Raw genomic sequence first — 20,538 nt, 5'->3', positions numbered from 1 at the left:
CCTAGCTATGTGTTTTGTTTTGGTTTGGTTTTTGCTGAAGAAGCATATAGTTAAGCAATCGGCAGTCTTATCTTTGGAAATGGGTTCTTAAAAGAAATTATTGTTAGGACTTGTCCAAATTACAGATGAGAAAAACATTTGGATTTTTTCCCAAGTTGAAGCAAATGAACTTGTGGTCAGTGTCTAAATTGCTGGTGTCTTGTTCTTTTGCTACATATCTTAGATAACAGATTAACAAAAAACAGACTGGCCTTTAAGCTGATGCTTGATCTAATAGCCTCTTTACTTAAAACTTTGGCAAGCTTTTCAAAAGACTTTGGAGTATGGATGGAGTGGGAGAAGTCTGACTATGCCAGCATCCTTATTGGAACAATTGCCCAGTATGAGGAAGTCAGTGCTGTACAAGTTTTCGTTCCGTTTAGCCTGGAGGAAGTTCTAAATCCAGAGTGTCCTTTTCTGCATCCGCATACGCAAGAGATGCTACTGCACAAGGCACCATGGAATTCTTTGCTTGAGATAGCGCTCCATATACGATCCAAAAAACTAGCTACCCCCTTTTTTCTTCCAGAATTTTGCTACAATAAACCTTGGCAGAACAAAGTTTAGTATGTTCTCTTGTGGTAACCTTGTCAAAGTCTTAATGCTCGTTCAGAAAGAGTCACATGGCAATGGAAATGGTTGCATCTGAAAGTTAATGAGTATTGTCCTTGAAGGAATGAGATTTCAACCAGGTAGCCCAGCACCCCATTCAATGAGACGTTATGTTGCTGTTTTAATGTACTGCGAGCTCAGCACGGTTTGGACTGTGCATTAACCATGTTGTGAATGGAAAGGTACTGAAGTTGACATTTATATAGTACTGAGTTCAGATTGTGGCTACCTGTGCTTAGCTAAACTCTGATATGACAGCTTTGGCTTGAAGTTCCTTGTGTTCCACCACTGTTTTTTCTCCCCATTGCATGATCCATTGCTATATTCTCATAGGCTAATTTATGTATGCTTTGAAATATCTATGGCTTTGCTTTATTCTACTCTCTTTGCCCCTTGTTAACTCATACTTCACTGTATCTGTAAATGTTAAATTATTCTTTATGAGGTTTTAGTGAGTTCTTCACTAGTTCACTGGTCCACTACTGAGTGGTAGTAACTGCTCTGTGTTTAACAAATTCAAGCATTGTTTTCCCTTCATTCCTTTCTCACTCAAAAAACCCACAGCAGCCACTTAGAAAAGGAACTAAGAACCCCATCAGGCCTCTCTTATATTAGCTGCTCTCCAAGGCAGCTGGATATTCTAATTTCAGGGTGGTCTTCAGAAGTGTTTAACGCTGCTGTTGACATTTAGGCTATATCAGCATGGTCCAAGCTCTGCGATGCAGAAATGCCCAAGACCTCAGCAGGATAGTTTGGATTGCAGAAATTTTGTAGCCAAGGTAGGGCAGTGCTCTGCTCAGACAGAATGGCAGTATTTCTGTCTAATTGCTTCATTTGCAATTAGACAAATGCAGCCTGATCACGGGTTGTGGCCTGGAATTTCTGCTGGCTAATGAAAGTATGTCCATTGTTTTGCACATTATAAATGAAAACTGTAGGAATATGTAATGAAAGGCTGCAGCAACAAGCAGCAAGTAGTTATTTCCTTGTCTGTCACTGAAATAATTAGCTTTTCTCCAAAATGCTCCCTTTCTTCTATATTTTAAACTAGAATCAAGTTCTACAAGCACATACTGGTGTATATAGCATCCTTATAGAACTGCTTTCATGTTGGAGTGCAGTAATAGTTTTTTATTAATGTGTCTATGCAAGTTTGTTAAAAGTTGAGAGCCCATTTAAAATTTGGCTTGTGAGATTAATGGAGAAATAAGTCACTGTTCTTTACAAGTAAGATGGGTTTGGAGCAATAGGAAAGAGAAAATTCACCCTTAACCTTTTTGTCTTCTTGCTATTTCTGGCTGATACGCAAAGCTGATAACATTTTGTAAGTCCAATTAAAATATATAAAACATAAATGGAACATTAGGACATTAGGGATATGTCATGTCTGGCACATAGACATTTATAGCAAGTTCTATTAATTTTAGATTACTGGAATAAAGAAGAATTATTTTACAAAAAACACTGAAACAAGCCTTCCCAGAAGGAAAGCAAAGTGTTTTGCTGAACGCTGGCAGTACATGCTGTGCATGAGTTGTGCTACGTTTGTTCTGTATAGGAGCTGGAAATGCTCACATTGCTGTAGCAGAACGTAGATCTCCTTCTGTTTTTTATGGTAGAAGCATTTTGCTTCTTTTCTTTGAGCCTGCTTCTGACAATTCACCCAGGGCTTGAGTCTACAAACTGATGTGAGAGTTTATCCATAAACATTTCCAGTCGTTGCCTTGAAAAGCGAGGGAAACGTTAGAGGTTGGTATGTACTCTATTACATGCCGGGTTCCCTAGCGAAGCCTATGGCAAGAATAGCATTTTAGAGTTATGTTTAGAAATCGAAATTAACACAGTTTGTTTTTATTTCATACAGATTTTAAAGTACTTTATGGGTTGTTATATAAACCATTTTAATATCACTCATATCATTTAATATGGTAAGCAGTTATTTTAATATGGTGTTTTAGCTAGCATATTCAGTATCCTGCTATTTGGCATGAATCTCCTTGTGTCAGCCGTATTTAACATACTGGTATGTGCCCAGTCTTGCTCACTGGGTGGGCTGCATCACTTTTCACATTTGACAGTGGGGGCGATGAGCAGGGTCAGGTCTGCTGCGTTAATCAGCTCTTCAGTTGGATGGAAGTAGGTTAGAGAAGTAGTTACCAATGCAGCAAGTAACCACCCCAGTCTTGCCAGGCACCCTGGATGCTTTTCCCTTTTAAGTGACTTCTGACTTGAAACCATCTCCTCAACGTGCCCTGGGAAAGGTGAGGGCAGAAGCAGTATCCAAACAATTCATGGCAATTCATCATCCTGTTGTCCGCAGTATGTCCATTCCTGAGTTGATTCAAGTAAAAACAGTCCCAGCAAGTGGAATGGGTGAACTGTCCACATGGGCTATCTTCAGTGTCTCAGTCATAGGTTTGGCATCAGACTGCGTATGAATAGATACAACTGGATGTTAATCTTTTTTTTCCTTTTCTACAGTTTAATGTTACACAGACTTATTTAACATTCAGTTAACCAGTTCACAATTCAGTTTACTTCCAGATGAGGCTATTTCTTACCATTCTGAAGTATATTCTAGTAGGCAAATGGCATGGTTTCTTTCAAATAGTATATTCACATGAATGTCTGGACACCAAAATATATTTCCAAATATATGCCAAAATATACCAAAATATGCTTGCATAGTTGCATACATTTCATGTGTTTACCTGTCAGACTCCCACAAACACAGCTGTCGTTCATTGCATGACTGATAAAATCTAAGCCGCCACTCAAATATTTCTGTTGACCTAGTGAAGATTCTGCACAGAAAAGGTTGAAAGAACATAGTGTTTTGCATAAAAACAATATGTAGTAGCATATTTTTTCTGCAAAAATTATTTAAAGAACGAATTCGCATATAAAGAGGTATATGTTAAATATCTGTGTATTAAAACTTCTAAAGCTTACAGTGGGCTTGTGATAGTTTTGTATCAGAGATAATGTTATGGCTTGTCTACCCTTAGTGTATCATTTTAGAAAACTTGGGAGAAAACAAATGTCCTCAGGAGTTTTGCTGTGGCTCAGATGAAAACAGAATCAGGCTGTCTTCTGAGGAATCCTGACTGCTTATCGAAAGTTTTGATTAAATTTGTCATTGATATGATGATTTTTTTTTTTTTTTTCTCTCATAGTTACTGAGTGATTTGAAAAAGTTTTCTAAGTAATGGAATAAGAAATCTGATGTACTTTTAAATCTTTTAAAAAATACTTTAGGACATCTGTACAGTTGTATCACATTTTACTTTTCAAGTTTGCTTGACAGGGTCAGTGCCGCTTGCCCATTTAATAAAGCTGGACAGCATCCTAGTCAGCATCTTATTGGTCTCCGCAAAGCCGTTTATCGATCTGTCAGAGCCAACTTCCGAGCTTCAAGACTGGCTACTCTATACATGCTGAAACAATATCCTTTTTTTGTAAAAACCCACGAGTTCAGATATTCCATGTTACCTACCTGTAATTGTGCCAATGTTTAGAGTTAGCATGTCTATAAACATACAGTATCTAATTACATGTCTCAACAACATAAAGAAAAGGTAGCGTAGTGAACTGGGGCTTTTGCTTGGTTTGGAACATTCTTGAAATTTTTGTCTTTTTGTGTAACTGTGCAGTTTGAGACAAGATTCTGTGCCCTGAAAACATTGTCCCAGTTACTGACACCCACGCTTTTGGTGTAAGTACTGATAATGTGTTTCAGAGTCCTTCAGGCTTTTGTTCTGTAATTCCTTTTAGCCATCTTTTTCCCTTGCACCAAAATATCCTCTCCTCTCAAAAACAGGGCCTTTCACTCGACATCCCTGTGTTCAGAGGTAAGTTGATTTCCGGTTTCAGACAAGCTGAGCAAAACTCTGATTACATTAATTAGCCAAAAGGCACATTTAAGAGCAAGAAGTTTCTACTCTGAATGAAAGCAGAACACTTTGTTCGGATTCCGTTTTATGAAGTGTCATTTGTATTTGTTTGGTGAATTGTATACTTTCTTTAATGACATTAGCATTTCAAGGGTTTTTTCTATGTTTATTGTACTTGTACAATATAGAAAATACCAATGTCTTCACTCTGTATTATAGCAAAAAATAAAACAGGTATGTTCCTGATCTGAAAAAACACACGTGGGGAAACAAAAGCTGGTGGTAATGCAAGTGTTGAAAATCTGACATGACAAATTGCTTGTTTTGTCTTCCTGGAATGTAATGTTTGACTAATATATCTTGCCTGGCAAATGGATGGATATATCGAGTGATGACATGCACACACACAGAGAAACACACAAAGCTATGAGTGCGTGCATTCACTTTGAAGGAAATGAATTTTTATTTGCAAAATAATTACTTGTGTAGGCATAGGCATCACATTCTGGGCTCAAGACTTCACTCTTAGCTCTGAGGAATAAGGTGTATTTGTTATGTAAAGAAAGAAAATAATACTTTGACTGGTTCAGACATGTTGATAAGGGCAACTGGTATCTAGCTTGGAAATAATCAAGAATGAGTTCTAAGTACATGGGAAGAGATCTGAAAATGGGATCCATTAACATGGCCTTCCCAGATATCCTCCAGCATAAAGAAAGAAAAGTCCAGCAGTGGTTATGACAGGGGTGTAGATTGTTGCTGTAGCTGGGGAGGTGACAGGTTAAGGGATATTGGTGTGTATTAAATTGTCCACTAGTTTTGTAACTACTAAATTTATGTAATGGCTTTTAAATTAAGGAATGGGAGAGAAGAAAGTTTTGTTTACTTTGGATAATTTGACATTTGTACCTGTCTGTGAAAATTTTTTAAGATGGAAGTACTGTTATGCCAAATTACCATGCAGATACCACAGTAATAAGGGCCAGCAGAAATAAATGGCCAAAAGTTTATTGAAGTTCCATGTGTTCTTGAAAAATGGAAAGAGAAGCATTATATTTGTGCAGAACGTCGTGGCAAAAACAGTGGCAGCATGAGAGCTGAGGTGGAAGCTGGGCCAACTCTGCAGTGCGTGAAAACTGAAAGCAAGGAATTTAAGCGTAAGGAAGATGAGTAAAGGATTCCTCCTCCCCACCAGAATAATTAAGAGCAGCTTTAAGGTAGTTCCAAGTTGCCTTAGTTTGAATTTTTCCCCACATACCGTGAATGCCTGAAACTGTTATGTGTATTATATGGGCATTGATGGCAAGGAGCATCTTTCAAATAGATTCCAGTGCCTTGTGCAATTAAGTAGTGCTCTTATGCTGGAGGGGCCAAAGATTCCTTCATGTTGAAAGCATTCAGAGCTGCCACTTGTGACAACTTTAATGCCCTTGTCCGTCATCAGATTGTTAGCACAAATCTGGCCTACAGCAAGGAGAAAGAGGAACTGGGGAGTTTAAGTAAAGGACGGAGGTGACAAATTGAAGGAAAGGAATGTTGATAAATTAAAGGAAAGGAACTTCCATCCAAAGTCTGGAAATGAGATCCCAATTCTGAGTTTTACAGTTCTTTTTAGTAAGCTCTGCTTTGCAAAAAATCAGAAGATATTATCAACTTTAACTCCTCTAGGTTATCTGAGTATGAACTAATGAATTGCTGTTTGAAATTTGCTTTTTCTGAGCATTGTGAGAGACATGAGTCCAGTTGCACAATTAGTGATTTACACTGGGCACAGCAAAACAAAATGCTTTTATCAGAGAAAAAGATATTAGAGAAACATTCCAAATATTTAAAATTTGGATTAATATTACAAATGACATTTAAAAAAACCCCAAAACCTGTGTTCCCTGGTTAGTCATAATAGTCTTTAAATAAACATTTTGTGGTTTACTGGATATTGCTTTGTATTTTTGTAGCAGAGCAGATTTCTCTCTGTATGTAGGCAAGTGAAAAACTGAATTATTTTTGCTTGGAAAAATTTTCAGTAGGAATTTAATATGCGAATCACCTCCTCTTCTCAAAAGCAACAAAATTTGAATCTTCCCAGTTAAAAATCAAAGCTTAGCTCCATTTTAACTGATTGCCATTTCGGGCCATTTTTCTCTTTGAAGAATAAGGAAGTAGTAATTTCTTAAGCGTGTGAGCAGACCAGGCACTGCTTCAAACCACAGAACGTACATTTCTTGGAAACATTTATGTGTATGTATAAAAGGGAAATAAACTTCCACATTACAGTTTGCTTTCATTGGTTGAGAGTATTCAGTTGATAGTGCTACATGAGCGTGATACTGGTCATTCAACAACAGTGGTGAGCCTTTGACTTCAGAGATCCTGCCTATGTGATGTACAGTTATCAAAATAAGGTCCTACCTAGTCCGTGACCGGGCCCCCTGAGTGGTATACTGGGTACAAAAGGAGGATAATGTGAAGTATGCCCTATTTTCTTTCATCCTTGTGTTTCTTATAATGAACCTAGAAATCTGAGATTGAAATTTATAATGCAGTGAAGATAGTTGTTGCCTTAAGGCTACGATAAACATGTCTTGAACTGAGACATGTCTATTGTTACCTATAATGGTTAAAGTAATATAGAAAACGGTATTAAACTTACTAGTGTAGTAAAAGGTATACTTTGATTTAAATTAAGCTTTCATTTAAAACGTTGTTATTATTCAGAACTTAAAAGAAATATCTGTAGCCAAATTATTTTTCAAGCTTACTATGTCAGAATATCCCTTTCAAAAATAATTGGCAACAACATCAATTTACTCATTCATAGCTTATAAGGGCTGATAATTTTCTCTACTTTGAAAATATGCATTTACATGTGCTTAATAAAATCAGCCAAACAGCCTCTTATAGGAACTGTTTTCTAAGACAAGTGGCATGTACATAATGTTCAGTTTAAAAAGTGTTCAGGAATAAGCAAAATCTATTTCAATGGGGCAATTTTTTTCCCAGAAAAAGTAATTTCATTGAATGATGTTGTACAGATATATGTTTGAGCTAAATTCTACAGTGAATTTTCATACTTATATTGTTTTAAATCTAGAGCTTTAAAACTGTACCGTAAAATAGAGAAATGTTTAATTTTAAAAACATTTCTAGATTTGTATCTCGTTTTGTCAACAAATGCAAACTGGAAAGCTTATTGTTGCTTTATTTTACACTGCCTTGAGAGGGATTTTTTGTTGCTAAACATATACTTTAATGTATTTGATTATTTCTGAGATAAATATCAAATTCATACTTTGAATCAGTAAGAGTGATCCTATTGGAAGCCAAAGGGAAACTGCTTTGAACTTCAGCCAGTTGCTTTATGTGTTACTTCAAGAGAGACAAGGAAGAACCATATACTTGAGGGGCTGAGCTGGTAACTGTTGGGCCGAGTCATAAAAACTGGCTAATCTAAGTATTAATCTTAATTGTAGACATAAATGAGTGACTAACTGAAAATAAATTAGTAAATACATCTTAAACATTAAGGGATATATTGATCTATGCTAATCCATTAAGTGTAGATTTTATAGCTGTCAGTATTATTTCACCTACCAAAATATCTGCAGCAAATCAGGATTTTATGGTAATCTGTATCCTAAATGTGTTAGAGGGAAATCTGTCTGATGAACTTGTTTCAGAGAATTAAAAATCTTAATTCACAGCTTTATTCATGGCAAATCAAATTGCATAAACCTGATATGTTATTGTTACTCCAGTAAGACTAGAAGTTTAGTAACGCTTGCAGCTAGTGTGCCCCCTTTTAGCTAGACAGCTGCCTTCAGCGAGTAGAATAAATTAATATCTTCCTAATTAAAATTTGTTCCCATGTAAAATAGAAAAAAATACACAATTTTACTTTAGCCTTATTCCAGATATATCGAACTTGACAGACCAATAATATTTCATGAGATGGAAAGTCATATTCCTTACATTTTATGTGAAATGACAGCTGGGTGCTTGCAGAAACAATTCAGCATTTTTTCATGCCTTTCTTACTCTGATTTGCTCATATCAGGAAGAGTTCACTGCTCACAATCATAAAAGAAAAAGGCAGAAGAGAGAAAAGAAAAGAATATTTATCTTTCAATATGGAAGATAAAGGTATAGCAGGACGCAACAGCTAAAAGCTTAAGCTAGAAATTAGGCATTTTGGGTTAAGTATTTATAGGATGTTATGCAGACCAGTTACTACTCACTCAACAAATCTCTGCACTATACTCCATTGAATTGTGTTATAAGTCAGGCAATACTTCAGTTGCCATGCTAGTTGCTTAATATTTTTATACTTAAGAGCTTTGTGGGTTCTGCATCATGGGAATCAATGATTTAGTCACTGATTTAATTATATTCAAGCTGGATGGAGGAAATTTTGTAGCTTATGTTACTGGATGATGTTAATAGTCTTGCTCTCAGGTGGTGCAATATGACGTGATACTCCATTTCCACTGACCTATATTGATAGGTGGGGCATGGGGGTTGGACCATATAAACTCAAGCAACTTTAATTTTGTCATAAGTGTAAAGCGTCATTCTCTGCTGGCAAGGCATAAATAATGTTATAAAAACAGACGTGGGATAGCAGTATTTTAAACTGAATGACATCTTACACCACTAAGAATGGATATAAAATCCACTCTCTGTCTTTGAGATGCAAATTTCCCCTAGTAAATCTAGTAAAACTTTGTTCCTTCTCCTCTGTAAAAATTTAGTTATTGCATCATGAAATGTTAGAAAAACACATGCTTTTTAACTTGGGAAAGAGAAAGCTCACACAAGAAAACAGTAAGCTAAACAAAAAGTAGTATCCTTTTTGGATCATAAAAGCCTAAATCAGAAATCCGATCCTGGAAGGTCTGAGTAAAGATTCCTGGGCATTTTTCAATGCGATGTTTCTTCCTTGACCAGCCAGTTCATCACGTGCTTTGCTCATCCCTTCCTGCCTGGTGAACAGGTGAGAATTTTATAAAAGGGCAGCTTGGATTTCTCAGGGATGTTGTGAGACACTTGTGTTAGATCTTTAGATGGGAATGTGCTTTTGAAGAGCAAAGTACGAATATTAAATTGTTATGTACAGGGGTACATTAGTGCTCTTGCTTTTCTATAGGTAAATAAGATTCGCCTCCTGACAGAGGTTAGATATTCACTGTATAGATACTTTATTCCAGATTTTCACAATTTATTATTAAGTAGCTTTGCCTTCTCTTCTTCCAAGCTAATAACAAATAGCAGTTAAACAGATGAATAAAATATTTTCACAAAGACATAGAAAAATTTCACTAACCTAAGGTTAGCTACTGTATTTTGGCTTCATTAGCACTAAAAATACTTGCATTTTAGAGCAAAGTGCATGACGGAAATGTGTTTGTGTATATGTGTATGTTTGCATGTATGTGTTTAAACTTTCTAAAGGTTTAGTCCTTAGGAAGGGAATGGGGGCATGGGATCATTTCTCTGCTTTCATCTAACATAGAAATGGGAGTGGGAGAGCTACAATAGAGGAGGGCAAGGCAGGAGATGTGGGAGTCCACTGGGAATCCCTCTGCCTGAGACATAGTATCAGTAAGTGGCTCCTTTAGTCAAACCACACATTTGAGAGATTCCCCGGAAAAAATTTTTTAGCATGACTGAGAAATTCACTTGTGGCCAAACTGCTTTTTATGGTCTTCGTGCTGTTGGAAATGTCTTGTTGCGGGAAAAAGATTAACAAGGAATATAATTAGTCTCTGAGATAACTGGTCCTGAAGGGTTTTGACCTGACTCTCCAATCTGTGGTGGAGTCACCATCCTCATCCCATGTGCTCCATCTGCTGGGCATGCTGTCAGGTTAACTTAGAATAGACACCGTGTTTACATGACTGAGCAGCTGGTGACAACAATATATTATATTTCTGAGTGATTTGCACGGCAGGTTTTCACCTGTGTTCATGCTTCTGGAGAATGTTTAATAGGCTTCTTTCTTCCTTGACTTTGGAAAAAAATTAGGGAGAAATATAGTTCTTTGTTTAGAGCGTGGACAGTTAGTATTGCTGTTTCCTGGACCACAGAAATTTTATTTTATGCAATGTTTTTCTACTCAAGTGGTAAAATTTTTCTTGAGCAAATCATTATTACAGGTTCAATCCTATGAGGATTTAGCAGGTGGAAAATTTGGGAGTGAAAGCGGATGGAACTTGTAGCTTCCCCAGAAAACACATTAGTCGGACAAGAGACAGGTGCTTCTCATCGGCTTTATCTGTTCCAAGAGATGAGAGCATTCAGTTTGTGAATTGAAATATAAATGAAAACCCCATAGTTTAAATTAAGGCCTGATTTTCATGCATGCTTCACAAATATTTTTTTAATGTATTTCTGTGGAACAAATGTGTTTATGACCATGAGTTGTACATTTCTGCTTTAAAGCAAATTTTACTATTTTGTCACTGGGTAACTATCAAAAATGTGCAAAAATCTCCAACTCTTACTTCCCCAGCATGAGGTTACCCAAAAATTAGTACTATTTTAAAATAAATGCTACCTAGTCTGTGAATTATTTTTATCTGTCTTCTGCTCTCAGTTATATTGTGCTTGCTTCCTACATTTTAAGCATTTCTGAGGACTGGAAATGTACATTCTCATACTCAGAATTTAAATGTGCAGAATAGTGTTGGTAGATAATAGGTCGCCACTGTTTGTGCCATGATTGTGGTGGCTTTACAGTGAAGTAATCAATGAAATTAATGGTATGACAACCCGGGAGCTCCTGTTCTTCACAGTGCTATCTGAAATGTCAAAGAGCAGTTATTGTACAGATCTTTGAGCCGTCCCTCCACAGACAGAAGTCACAGGGAATTCCCATCATCCCGAGTTTGGTCTATCGCAGAGGCTACCTTTGAAACTTAAAATTGCACAGGAGTTGTTCTCCTCCTTCCTCTCTTGAATATATGATTTCTAGTTTAACAATGACATGAGATACTTCTTGGAAACTTAAGATTTAAAGATAAGATACTTTCCTCAGTCGAAAGAGATGCAGGGATTTTTCATCAATCTGTTTTGTTTCTTTTTATGTGTTTGTATTTAAACGTAGGTGTTTTGTCAATGTCTTCTCTCTCATCCTTCTAAGAGTCTTTAAAACTTGTGCTCTGAATAAGGATTGCAAAACTTTCAGCTAAACAGGATTTGGGTGGAATGTGTGTTTTTTCATATAAAATTTCCAGAAATAAGAAAGCTAATTAGGTGGTTTTTTTCCTTTTCTGTATGTTTAACGCAAAAGTTGCTTTGTTAACCACCTTAACTCCAGCTAAACCTACCCTCTGAACTCAGAGAGTGACAACGTGACCAGCTACATCTGTGTTGTCCCCTTCAAGGAGCTGGGTCTGGGACTGAGCGAAGAGCAGGTATCTGAAGAGGAGGCGCACAATCTCACCGATGGCTTCAGCCTGCCTGCCCTCAAGGTAACCTCTCCTAGAAGGACATATGCGTCCGCGCAGGCTCCTCGTGAAAATCTTTCGGTTGTCATGAAGCCCTGTGGCTTGTAGGTAGCAACCTGTAGTAACGTGGTCAACTGAGGGGGAGATGTAATCACTCTTATATCACGTGTTTCTACGTTTATTGGCATTTAGGTGATTTCTTCTTGCATATCGTTGAAGAGAAGTTTCACAATACGACGTGAGGAATTTTTTTGCTGCAAATCACAAAGTCAAGTCAGTGTTTTCTAATCAGTTTGAATTTCCACCTAAAACATGATCTTTTGCGCTCTGATTTCACTTGATTCTAGCTGAGTCATTTCCAGATTTGTAGTTATGTCTTTTTTAGCTAATCTCTTGACTTGAATAAAAAGACATCCAAATATATAAATTAGTTGTAATTGCCAAAGGGAATAGCTGCATTTAGTTACACTGAGTAGAAATCATCAGCTTGGACCCCTGCTGCCATGAGTCAGTGTGGTTCTTTGATCTTTGGAAAACATTTAACTGAACAGAATGCCAACCATATAACGGCCTTTTTTATCTATTTTGTTTTGAGATGTTAAGTATTTTTAATTTGCATGAGTAAATGTTTGCAGTTGGAAAGAAGATCTAATTTGAATGCAAGTCTTCTACACTTTAGTGGTTCTTTGCTGAGGCAATTCCCTTTTAATATTTTTTTTTTAATGGAAAATTCCTTTATTGTGCGACTTGTGTGTTTTTATGGGGTTGGCTCTTGTTGCATATTATTCACTTAATTCTTAGACCTTGACTTCTTTTCTTCTGACAGTAAATATTACCAGTAATAGTGGTTACTAAGCTTTGAGGCTTTGTCTAATTAGTTGTAAGCTAAGAGCTACATCAGATGTAGGCTTTTGGGATTTTTTTTCTTGCCTTTTCATTAGCCGAAGTTCTAATTGCAACCACGCAAGCCCACTTATGTACCCACTTCTTTTTAAGTATAAGAAGTCAGTCAGAGTTGCCCAAGCTTGTAAGCTAAGTCTTTGTTTACCTGCAATTTGGAGTAACTTAACTGAAATTTTTGGCTTGAAAGTAAATACTGATCCAAGCTGAGGAGAGCTAGTTGGATGTTTCGGTTGAAGTTTAAGTGCCAGTAAAAACCATCAAAAGTCACCGGCAGAGCAAGCTATTTGCAACCCTAAATAGATTTGGAATTTCCTTTTCTCTCATCATTGTGCCTTTTTTTCAGGTAGGTTTTTGGATTATTATTATCAGTTCCTGAAGTTCATTACTTCTGTGTGCTACTTTTTCACTGCTTTTGCCTAATGTCTGTTGAAAGGGATTGGTCGGTTTTTTTGTTTATTATAGCATGAGCTCTTGACTTTCTGTCCAGGGCACCACACCTTCAGGGATGCTTGGGTGATTGCTGCCTATTTGTTTGCTTTTTATTTTAGCACCCAGCCAAATCAGTCTTGCATGTGTGCCCCAAATTAATTTCATATCATTCTGTTGTTTTGCTTCTCATAACCACCTTTTTTAATTTGAGAATTATTTTTTTCTTTTGGAATGTTTTATAAGTTTGCATCCAAGTATTTTTTTATAAACCCTTGGGTATATCAGAACATATATATCTAAGGGCATTGAATTTTTTGTGTTACTGTTCTGAAAGTGTTGCTCTTGATTGTTTACACACTGGAAAAAACTGTTACTTGTCCATAATAGTATGAGTACAAAGATGTAAATATATTATTACAAATCCCATAGATAGAAAAGCTCAGAACAAGTAAATTATTAGTCCTGTTCTGTACCTGAGGGGGGCAGAGAAAAAAGCATTATGAGTAACTACTTTGTCTTCCTCAGTCTGAAATGCTTGAGAACAGATTTCAGACTACACTTCATGATCACCTATAGTTGATTCCTTTTAATAAGGACCAGTATTGCAGAGAAAAGTGTGATAACCTTTCCTTTTCATTTTAGAAATATAAGATGCTACTGTTCTGTCATGGTCTACTGAGCCAACAGTCTTCTCTTAACTAAGAAAACGGTTCTTTTCATTTCATTGGAAGTCGAAGTTCTTGGGAAACTGAAATTGTGTGTTTTCTTGCTCCCAGTTGCCCCGACCTCTTTTGTACCATATAAAACGTTGTCAATAGATGTCATTTCTTACAAGTCTTTCCTCCTTAGTGGCACTAGTGAAATTTCTCACTTGGGCTGAAAAAAAAAAAAAGTTAGCAGCTCAGATGTAGAATGTTTTCAGTTGAATTACAGTGCAATTAGACTCACGTTTCAAGGTTGGGTGTGGGGCAATGCAGTAGTTAGTAGATCGCAGAAATGATAGCTTGGTGTTATAAAGGAAAAAATGTCTATGCTGCCACTGGAATTTTGGCAGCCCTTTATGAGCTGTAGGGTATGTGGAGATTATAGCAAATAATGAGACTGCCTGATGAGAAGGTGAATTTTTAGGCCTCTGACTGCCTTCTGAGCATAATTGCATATAATATCCTTCATCAAAGAATTAACAGTCACCTAAGGTTCACAAGATCTGAAACTCACGTGGTCTGCAATACCCTTCAAAAGCATTGAGCAGATTTTCTCAGTTTTTCAAAGTTCTGTGGCTGGCCGAGGACTATTTTTCCATGGTGTGTCTGTACTTTTACTTTGGAGGCTGGCTGTCTTCCCAGGTGCAGAGAGCTAACCCCTCCCCTGTTTTGCAGGTCCTCTTTCAGCTCTGGGTAGGGCAGAGTTCCGAATTCTTCAGGAGGCTGGTGCTGCTCCTCTCCCCAGCCAACGCATCCCCCAAGCCCTTGGTCTCCCCCGAACGGCTGCCTCACCACATCTTGTCTGATGTGACTCAAGGCCTACCTCACACACACGCTGCCTGCTTAGAGGAGCTTAAGCGAAGCTATGAGTTCTATCGGTACTTTGAAACTCAGCACCAGTCGGGTTTTGAACGGCCAGCCAGAACAAAGCAGAAGTCAAGGGAGCTGAACAGCCTTCAGACGGCGGTACGCAGCTTGCAGCTTCATCTCAAGGCACTGCTCAACGAGTAAGTTTCCACGTGAATTAAGAGAATATGCCCGTAGGAGGAGGCTTCAGACTTGAGTTCTTCGGATTGTCAGCTTGTATCCCAGCTTAAAAACAAAAAAGGCGGATACGTATAGTCATTGCAATCAGGCACATCTTCACATAAGATGGGGTCAAAGAGCCTTGGTTCAACGAGGAATCTTATATTTTTTTCCTGGTTATTCTTTCAGTATCTGGTGAAAATTCAAAGCTAAGCAGTGCATTAAGGTCTTGCCTTGCTTTCGTCGCTCCCTTGAAAAAATCTGAAAACATACTTACCATCTATTGATTTCGCAATATACCAAATGCTTTATAAGAAAGTTCAGCTCGTAGTAACTACCTAGTAAATATTTTTAAAGATTCGTCACTGTCTTGGTGAAATAGTTGACACTGTTCTACTTCTTTAATCTTACAGATAAGAATTACTATAATGAATGCAGATGAGCAATATATCTTGACATGGAGAAAAGGATCTTATTTGTAAAATTTTGGGGCATCTTTGAGGAGTTGGCTGAGTTAAATTCTTAAAACTTGAAGAAAATAACAGGATATTAAATTAAATACTTGAAGGAATGGTGAAGCCAAATATTTATTATTACTTATTTCTGTTCATCTCCTTATCACTTAGGGTAATAATTCTTGAGGATGAACTTGAAAAACTTGTTAGCACTAAGGAGACACCTGAGATGACAACAGAAGCCCATCAGGTTCTGGAACAAAAACTAAGGTTTATTCAGCCTCATATTCAGGCAAGCAACAGCTGCTGGGAAGAAGCCATTTCTCAGGTGGAAAAAATGAGTGGAAAAAACCCAAATAAAAAAGGTAAATGTAAGAGATTAATTTAGCAACTAATGAGATACACTTTAGAGATGGAGTGGTCAAATGGATCAAAGACAGCGTTCAGCCCATGTATTTTAGCTGAAGAAGGTATGACAACCGTACACTTTGGAAAACCATATACGTGTCAGGCTTTTTCATTGTGATGACCTTGAAGCTTTTTTCATTTTCAGCAGAAAATGTAAACCTATTAACTCTGTTAGACATGTGGAGTCAGATTGTTACATTTTCAGGTGTAGACCAATAGTGGCTTTTTGCCTTTGATTGATGAATCCCATGTGATGGGGTAGGATTTTGATGAATCATCCCCGAGATTTTCATTTATTTACTGCATAAAAATTACGTAGTTAATTGAAATGGCAATGGTGTCATGAAACTTCCTTGACAATGACATTTCCTGGAACATTTTAAATTGTAGAAGATGTATTGAGCCTATATTAGCCATTTACCTGCTCTCTCAGAGAGACTGAGCTAATATTCTGTGTGCTTAAAAGTCATACTGAGCAGCATATCCCAATGTTTTGCCTTATGTCCCTCCCCTTAGTGACCTGTACTGCCCGTGCTGTTCTCCTTGTGAATCACAACTAGCTTAAATAATGGAAGTAATAGAATTTAGGCTCTCCTGATATGGTGTTGAACCTATAATTTCTAACCTTTCTTTTTTCCAGGAGCTTTTTTTACTTACAGCAAAGTAAGTAAAGTAAGGCACAGCTCAGCATCTGAATAATGCTGGTAACAGAGACTGCATTAGGAAAATTATGACTTGGGATATCAGCAAGTTACCTACAGAAATCCAAATTTGTAGTGAGCTAAGCTCTTAATGATATATGGGTGGGATATACAGTAGATGGATAAACATTGCTGTGGGCCTAGGGGTGTGCAAGCTGACTGTGTTCATCCTTACATCAGAACTGGGAGCACTGGGAGGCCTAATGCAGGCTCCGCACAGGTCCAGACACGGTATAAGCAAATTGGCATGTACTTTGCCTGATGGTCTAGTCTTGCAACTTCCCTCTCAGTGCTGCCTAAACCAACCTAGTGAGGATATTAGATGTCATCTGATACATTTGCATGTGCTGGCCTGTTGTGTTTTGTTTGTGCCCTCCACAACCAGCAGTTCCACTGATCTTTTTTTTCCTCTTTCCTTAAATGTTCTTTCTAGTCTGCACGCCATAGTATTTTTAGTTATTTTAGTTTTATTTTTACTTTGTGTATAAATTTCACAGCAGGCACTTTTATTATAACTTGCTTCCCTTTTAAGTTTAGTGCAAAAATAACTTAGTGTGGGATCTAGAAGGGAGGGATTGCGTGGGAAAAAAAAAATCCTTTGCTTTCACTTTAGCCCAGTGACTTTCCTGGAAATGTGCTGGGGTTGAATTTCTATTTTGCAACAAGTTTACTGAATTACTTCACTTTTACTTTTAAAAAAAAGCTACTTTTAAAAAAGCTACTTTTAAATTATGTTGGTCATTGAAAACTATTTTTATCTGATATCTTTATTTTCCTGATATATTTCTAAGCAGTCCAGCTTCTGTGAGTTGACCTTTTCAAGCTGTGCATGAAATCAAGTATAATTCTTCTGCTGTCTTACTACAAATCTTAACAGCTGGTCTGTCAGTCATGATTATCTGAATTACATCATTAAATTACCTTTTTTTTTTTTTTTCCCCAATGCTTCCTAAAAGCTCTTTGGAAGAAGATACCTTCTTCCTGCTGAAACAATATAGTACATATTTCTCCTGTCTTTATGCACTGTTATCCAAAACCAAATCAATCTTTTGACAAGAGCTGTAGTGAGAACTCCATGGTAGTAAACATCGTGTCTAAGCAGATGCCCAGCACTTTTGCTGCCACAGATGTTTAGTTCAGCTAACTACTTCAACCAGTATAGCAGTGAGAATACTATTTTCAATGTCAGTTATGAGCACTGTTGAACAGGGAACTGTTTCTGATGGCTGAGCCCCAGTTTTGAGAGGAAATGTGTCATTACATAAAAGCTGTATATATTTGTTAAATATTTTTAGCAGTATCTCATAATTATGCTCAGTATTTAAACAAAATAAGTCTTTTGCTTCTTCATCTGTAAATATAGAATGTATCCAGTACTTAAATTTACTGTTTGCTTACGTTTTGCTCTTACCATGTTTATATACTGAGCAAAAATGTATCTTAGCTTGTCCTTCTTGGTTCCTACTGCTCTCAGCGTGGGAAGGTTTCCTTCCACGAGAAGTAGAAAGAAGCCAGCTCAGCAGTTGCAGCAGCAAAGGGCCTGAGTTACTCCGCAGAGGAAGAAACTGGGAACTCGTTCCATTCAGCATCAGAGCGCTGGTGTTGAACCAGGAGTTGAAAGTTTCCAACCACTAAAGAGCTGTTTTGAACTGTGGGCTATCCTAGCTGTGGCATCCTATGTAGCTGCCTAACACTTATTTTTAGAGCAGTTTTACATATCTTTAATTATTTTCTGTACAAACAGCCGAGTCTTCTTCAGCAAGCACTGCATGCTTCTTGCCCTAAATCATTCTGTGTCAAAGCAGGTTTCTTACAGCTCCATTAAATAGTTTGTTATGTCCAACTGTCAAAGCAAAGCCTTGAAGTCTAACTGATTGAACATTCCTACACTCCCATCAGCCTTTCCTGGCTGGTGATGCTAGTGTATATTATATTATATGGTTTCTTTAGGGAATGCCATTTGGCTGCTTTGTTTACAGGACTTGGTGTATTTCTAGAACCAGTGCCATTAGTCACTGATCCCGTCAGGCACAGAACAGAGCCTGACAGAAGCGGGGCTTTAGCACCTTGAGGGGAATTCATCTGGACGTAAATTCATTAGGCAATGATAGACTTACCTAGCATTGATCTGCGTGTAGATGTTTGCTAGTTTCAGCCATCTTCTCTTTATTCTTTCACCTTTTTTCACCCTGATAAAACTGATTTACCATTTAAGGCCTCAACAATTTAAGCATGTAGTAACCTGCTGCTAATATTACAGAATGGAATACCCTTTATGGCCAGTTACAGTGTTGTTTCAATGATCTTTGAAACAATATCCCTCAAACTGTTTAAATTCCATCCTTTTTCCTTTCAAACTGTCTCTGTCTCCGCAAATGTATGCAACTTTTTTAGAGCAAGGCTGTGGTACTCTGCTGCAAGCTCCTGGATCTTGCAGTCCTTTGATCCCTTGCAGCAGGAGTTTTAGTTAAGCACTGTGAATTCATGATCTTGAAGCATTTCCTTAGCAATGGGATCATCCCATATAGGTGGCAAACAGAGCAGTCTGTACATGTTAGTGCAGCTGGTTTACTCCTCTGATTTGGGAAGGCCATCTTTTAATTGGTAACTTCTATATACTCTTCCAAATTTGTCTGCATACCTTCAGGAGCACACTTCTATTGGTGCTGTCATTATTATTATTAAAATGTTTTTATTACAAGGCAGAGCTATGCAATGGACAAGGGGACTTGATATTTATAAAATAAATATCTCATGTCAATTTTCCACTTCAAATTTCACTACATCCTTCACCTTTCTTTTAAACTTTGCATTTAGATAGTTTTGGAATGTTAAATCTTTATACCAGCCCAGGCAACTAAGGCATTACATACTTTCCTTGTTTGCAAAAGCAGGTAACTGAGCACCACTAAAGTTGTCATTAATGTGAACTGCTTACTTTCAGAATACCATCCCTAAGTATTCAATGTATAGATTAGAAATTGAAAATGGGGATAGGTGGGACTTGACGAGGTCATCTAGCCCATTTCCCTTCTCAAGGGTAAATTAGTGTTTGTGAGTAAATGTTGTTCCTAAAATCCTATCTTTAGAGACATTTTACAGTATTTCCAGGCATCTCTTCCAGCACTTAACTCCATTACCAATAGAAGGTTATCACTGAATATAAATATCTTGTGCTGCAATTTAAAAGCGGTACTTCTGATCCACCCACAATGAAAATCCATTTTCTCTTTATAGTTCTTACGTTTTTGAAGACAGCTAATGTTTCTTTGTGTCTTCTCTACTTGACTCTGTATCCTTCAGCTCTACCCTGACGACTATACTTTATTTAGTCCTCTGATTATTTCCACTCTTTTCCTCTGTATTCCTTCTAGTTGATACACAGTACTGTTGTACAAAGGAGCCCCAGACTGGGCATTATGTTCCATCCACAACCTGATCAGTGCCAGAGTAGAAATGTAATTTTGTGTGTCTAACAGTCAGTGCTGTTGTTAATATGTACTAGTATGTAGTTTGGCTTTTTGCAGGGTGTAGTTGACTGCTAGGCTTCTCACATCTTCTTCTCAGCAGTGCTGCCCAGTCAGTTGTCATATATTTGCGCATTTGACTATTCCAAAGCACAAACATTTGCAGCCACCATCACCAAACTGCTGTATCTGAAATCCACTTCTTCCTGGGCTGTATCTCTGATTTTCTGGTATTACTTTTGATTCTAATTGTGCCCTTCAGTATCCTTGCAGATTATCCCAATGTCAGCAGATTTAATGAGCTGAAACAATTTTCTTTCACTCATTGGAAATATTAAAGAGTATTGGACTTCAGACAAATCCTCACTCAAAATATTGCTCCTGTCTGAAAATGGTAACTATACTCTGATTGTCCAAGACACTGTTCTGTGCACCTTATAGCAGCTTCTCCTGGCC

General features: G+C 37.4%; 1 protein-coding gene across 2 annotated transcripts in view; it reads left to right on the top strand.

The window, feature by feature from the left end:
- Window positions 1–20,538, top strand: part of VEZT (vezatin, adherens junctions transmembrane protein) — a 58,841-nt gene that overhangs the window by 30,732 nt on the left and 7,571 nt on the right. For both annotated transcript variants that reach the window (XM_074163798.1, XM_074163806.1), the window contains 4 exons: window positions 3,947–4,096; window positions 11,866–12,013; window positions 14,701–15,032; window positions 15,678–15,871. In XM_074163798.1, the coding sequence (XP_074019899.1) occupies window positions 3,947–4,096; window positions 11,866–12,013; window positions 14,701–15,032; window positions 15,678–15,871 (824 nt within the window). The remainder of the gene's footprint in view (window positions 1–3,946; window positions 4,097–11,865; window positions 12,014–14,700; window positions 15,033–15,677; window positions 15,872–20,538) is intronic.

The sequence above is a fragment of the Numenius arquata genome, chromosome 2 (genome assembly GCF_964106895.1).
Source record: "Numenius arquata chromosome 2, bNumArq3.hap1.1, whole genome shotgun sequence".
NCBI lineage: Eukaryota > Metazoa > Chordata > Aves > Charadriiformes > Scolopacidae > Numenius > Numenius arquata.
The sequence above is the reverse complement of the archived record's forward strand: the minus strand, read 5'-3'. Positions and strand labels throughout refer to the sequence as shown.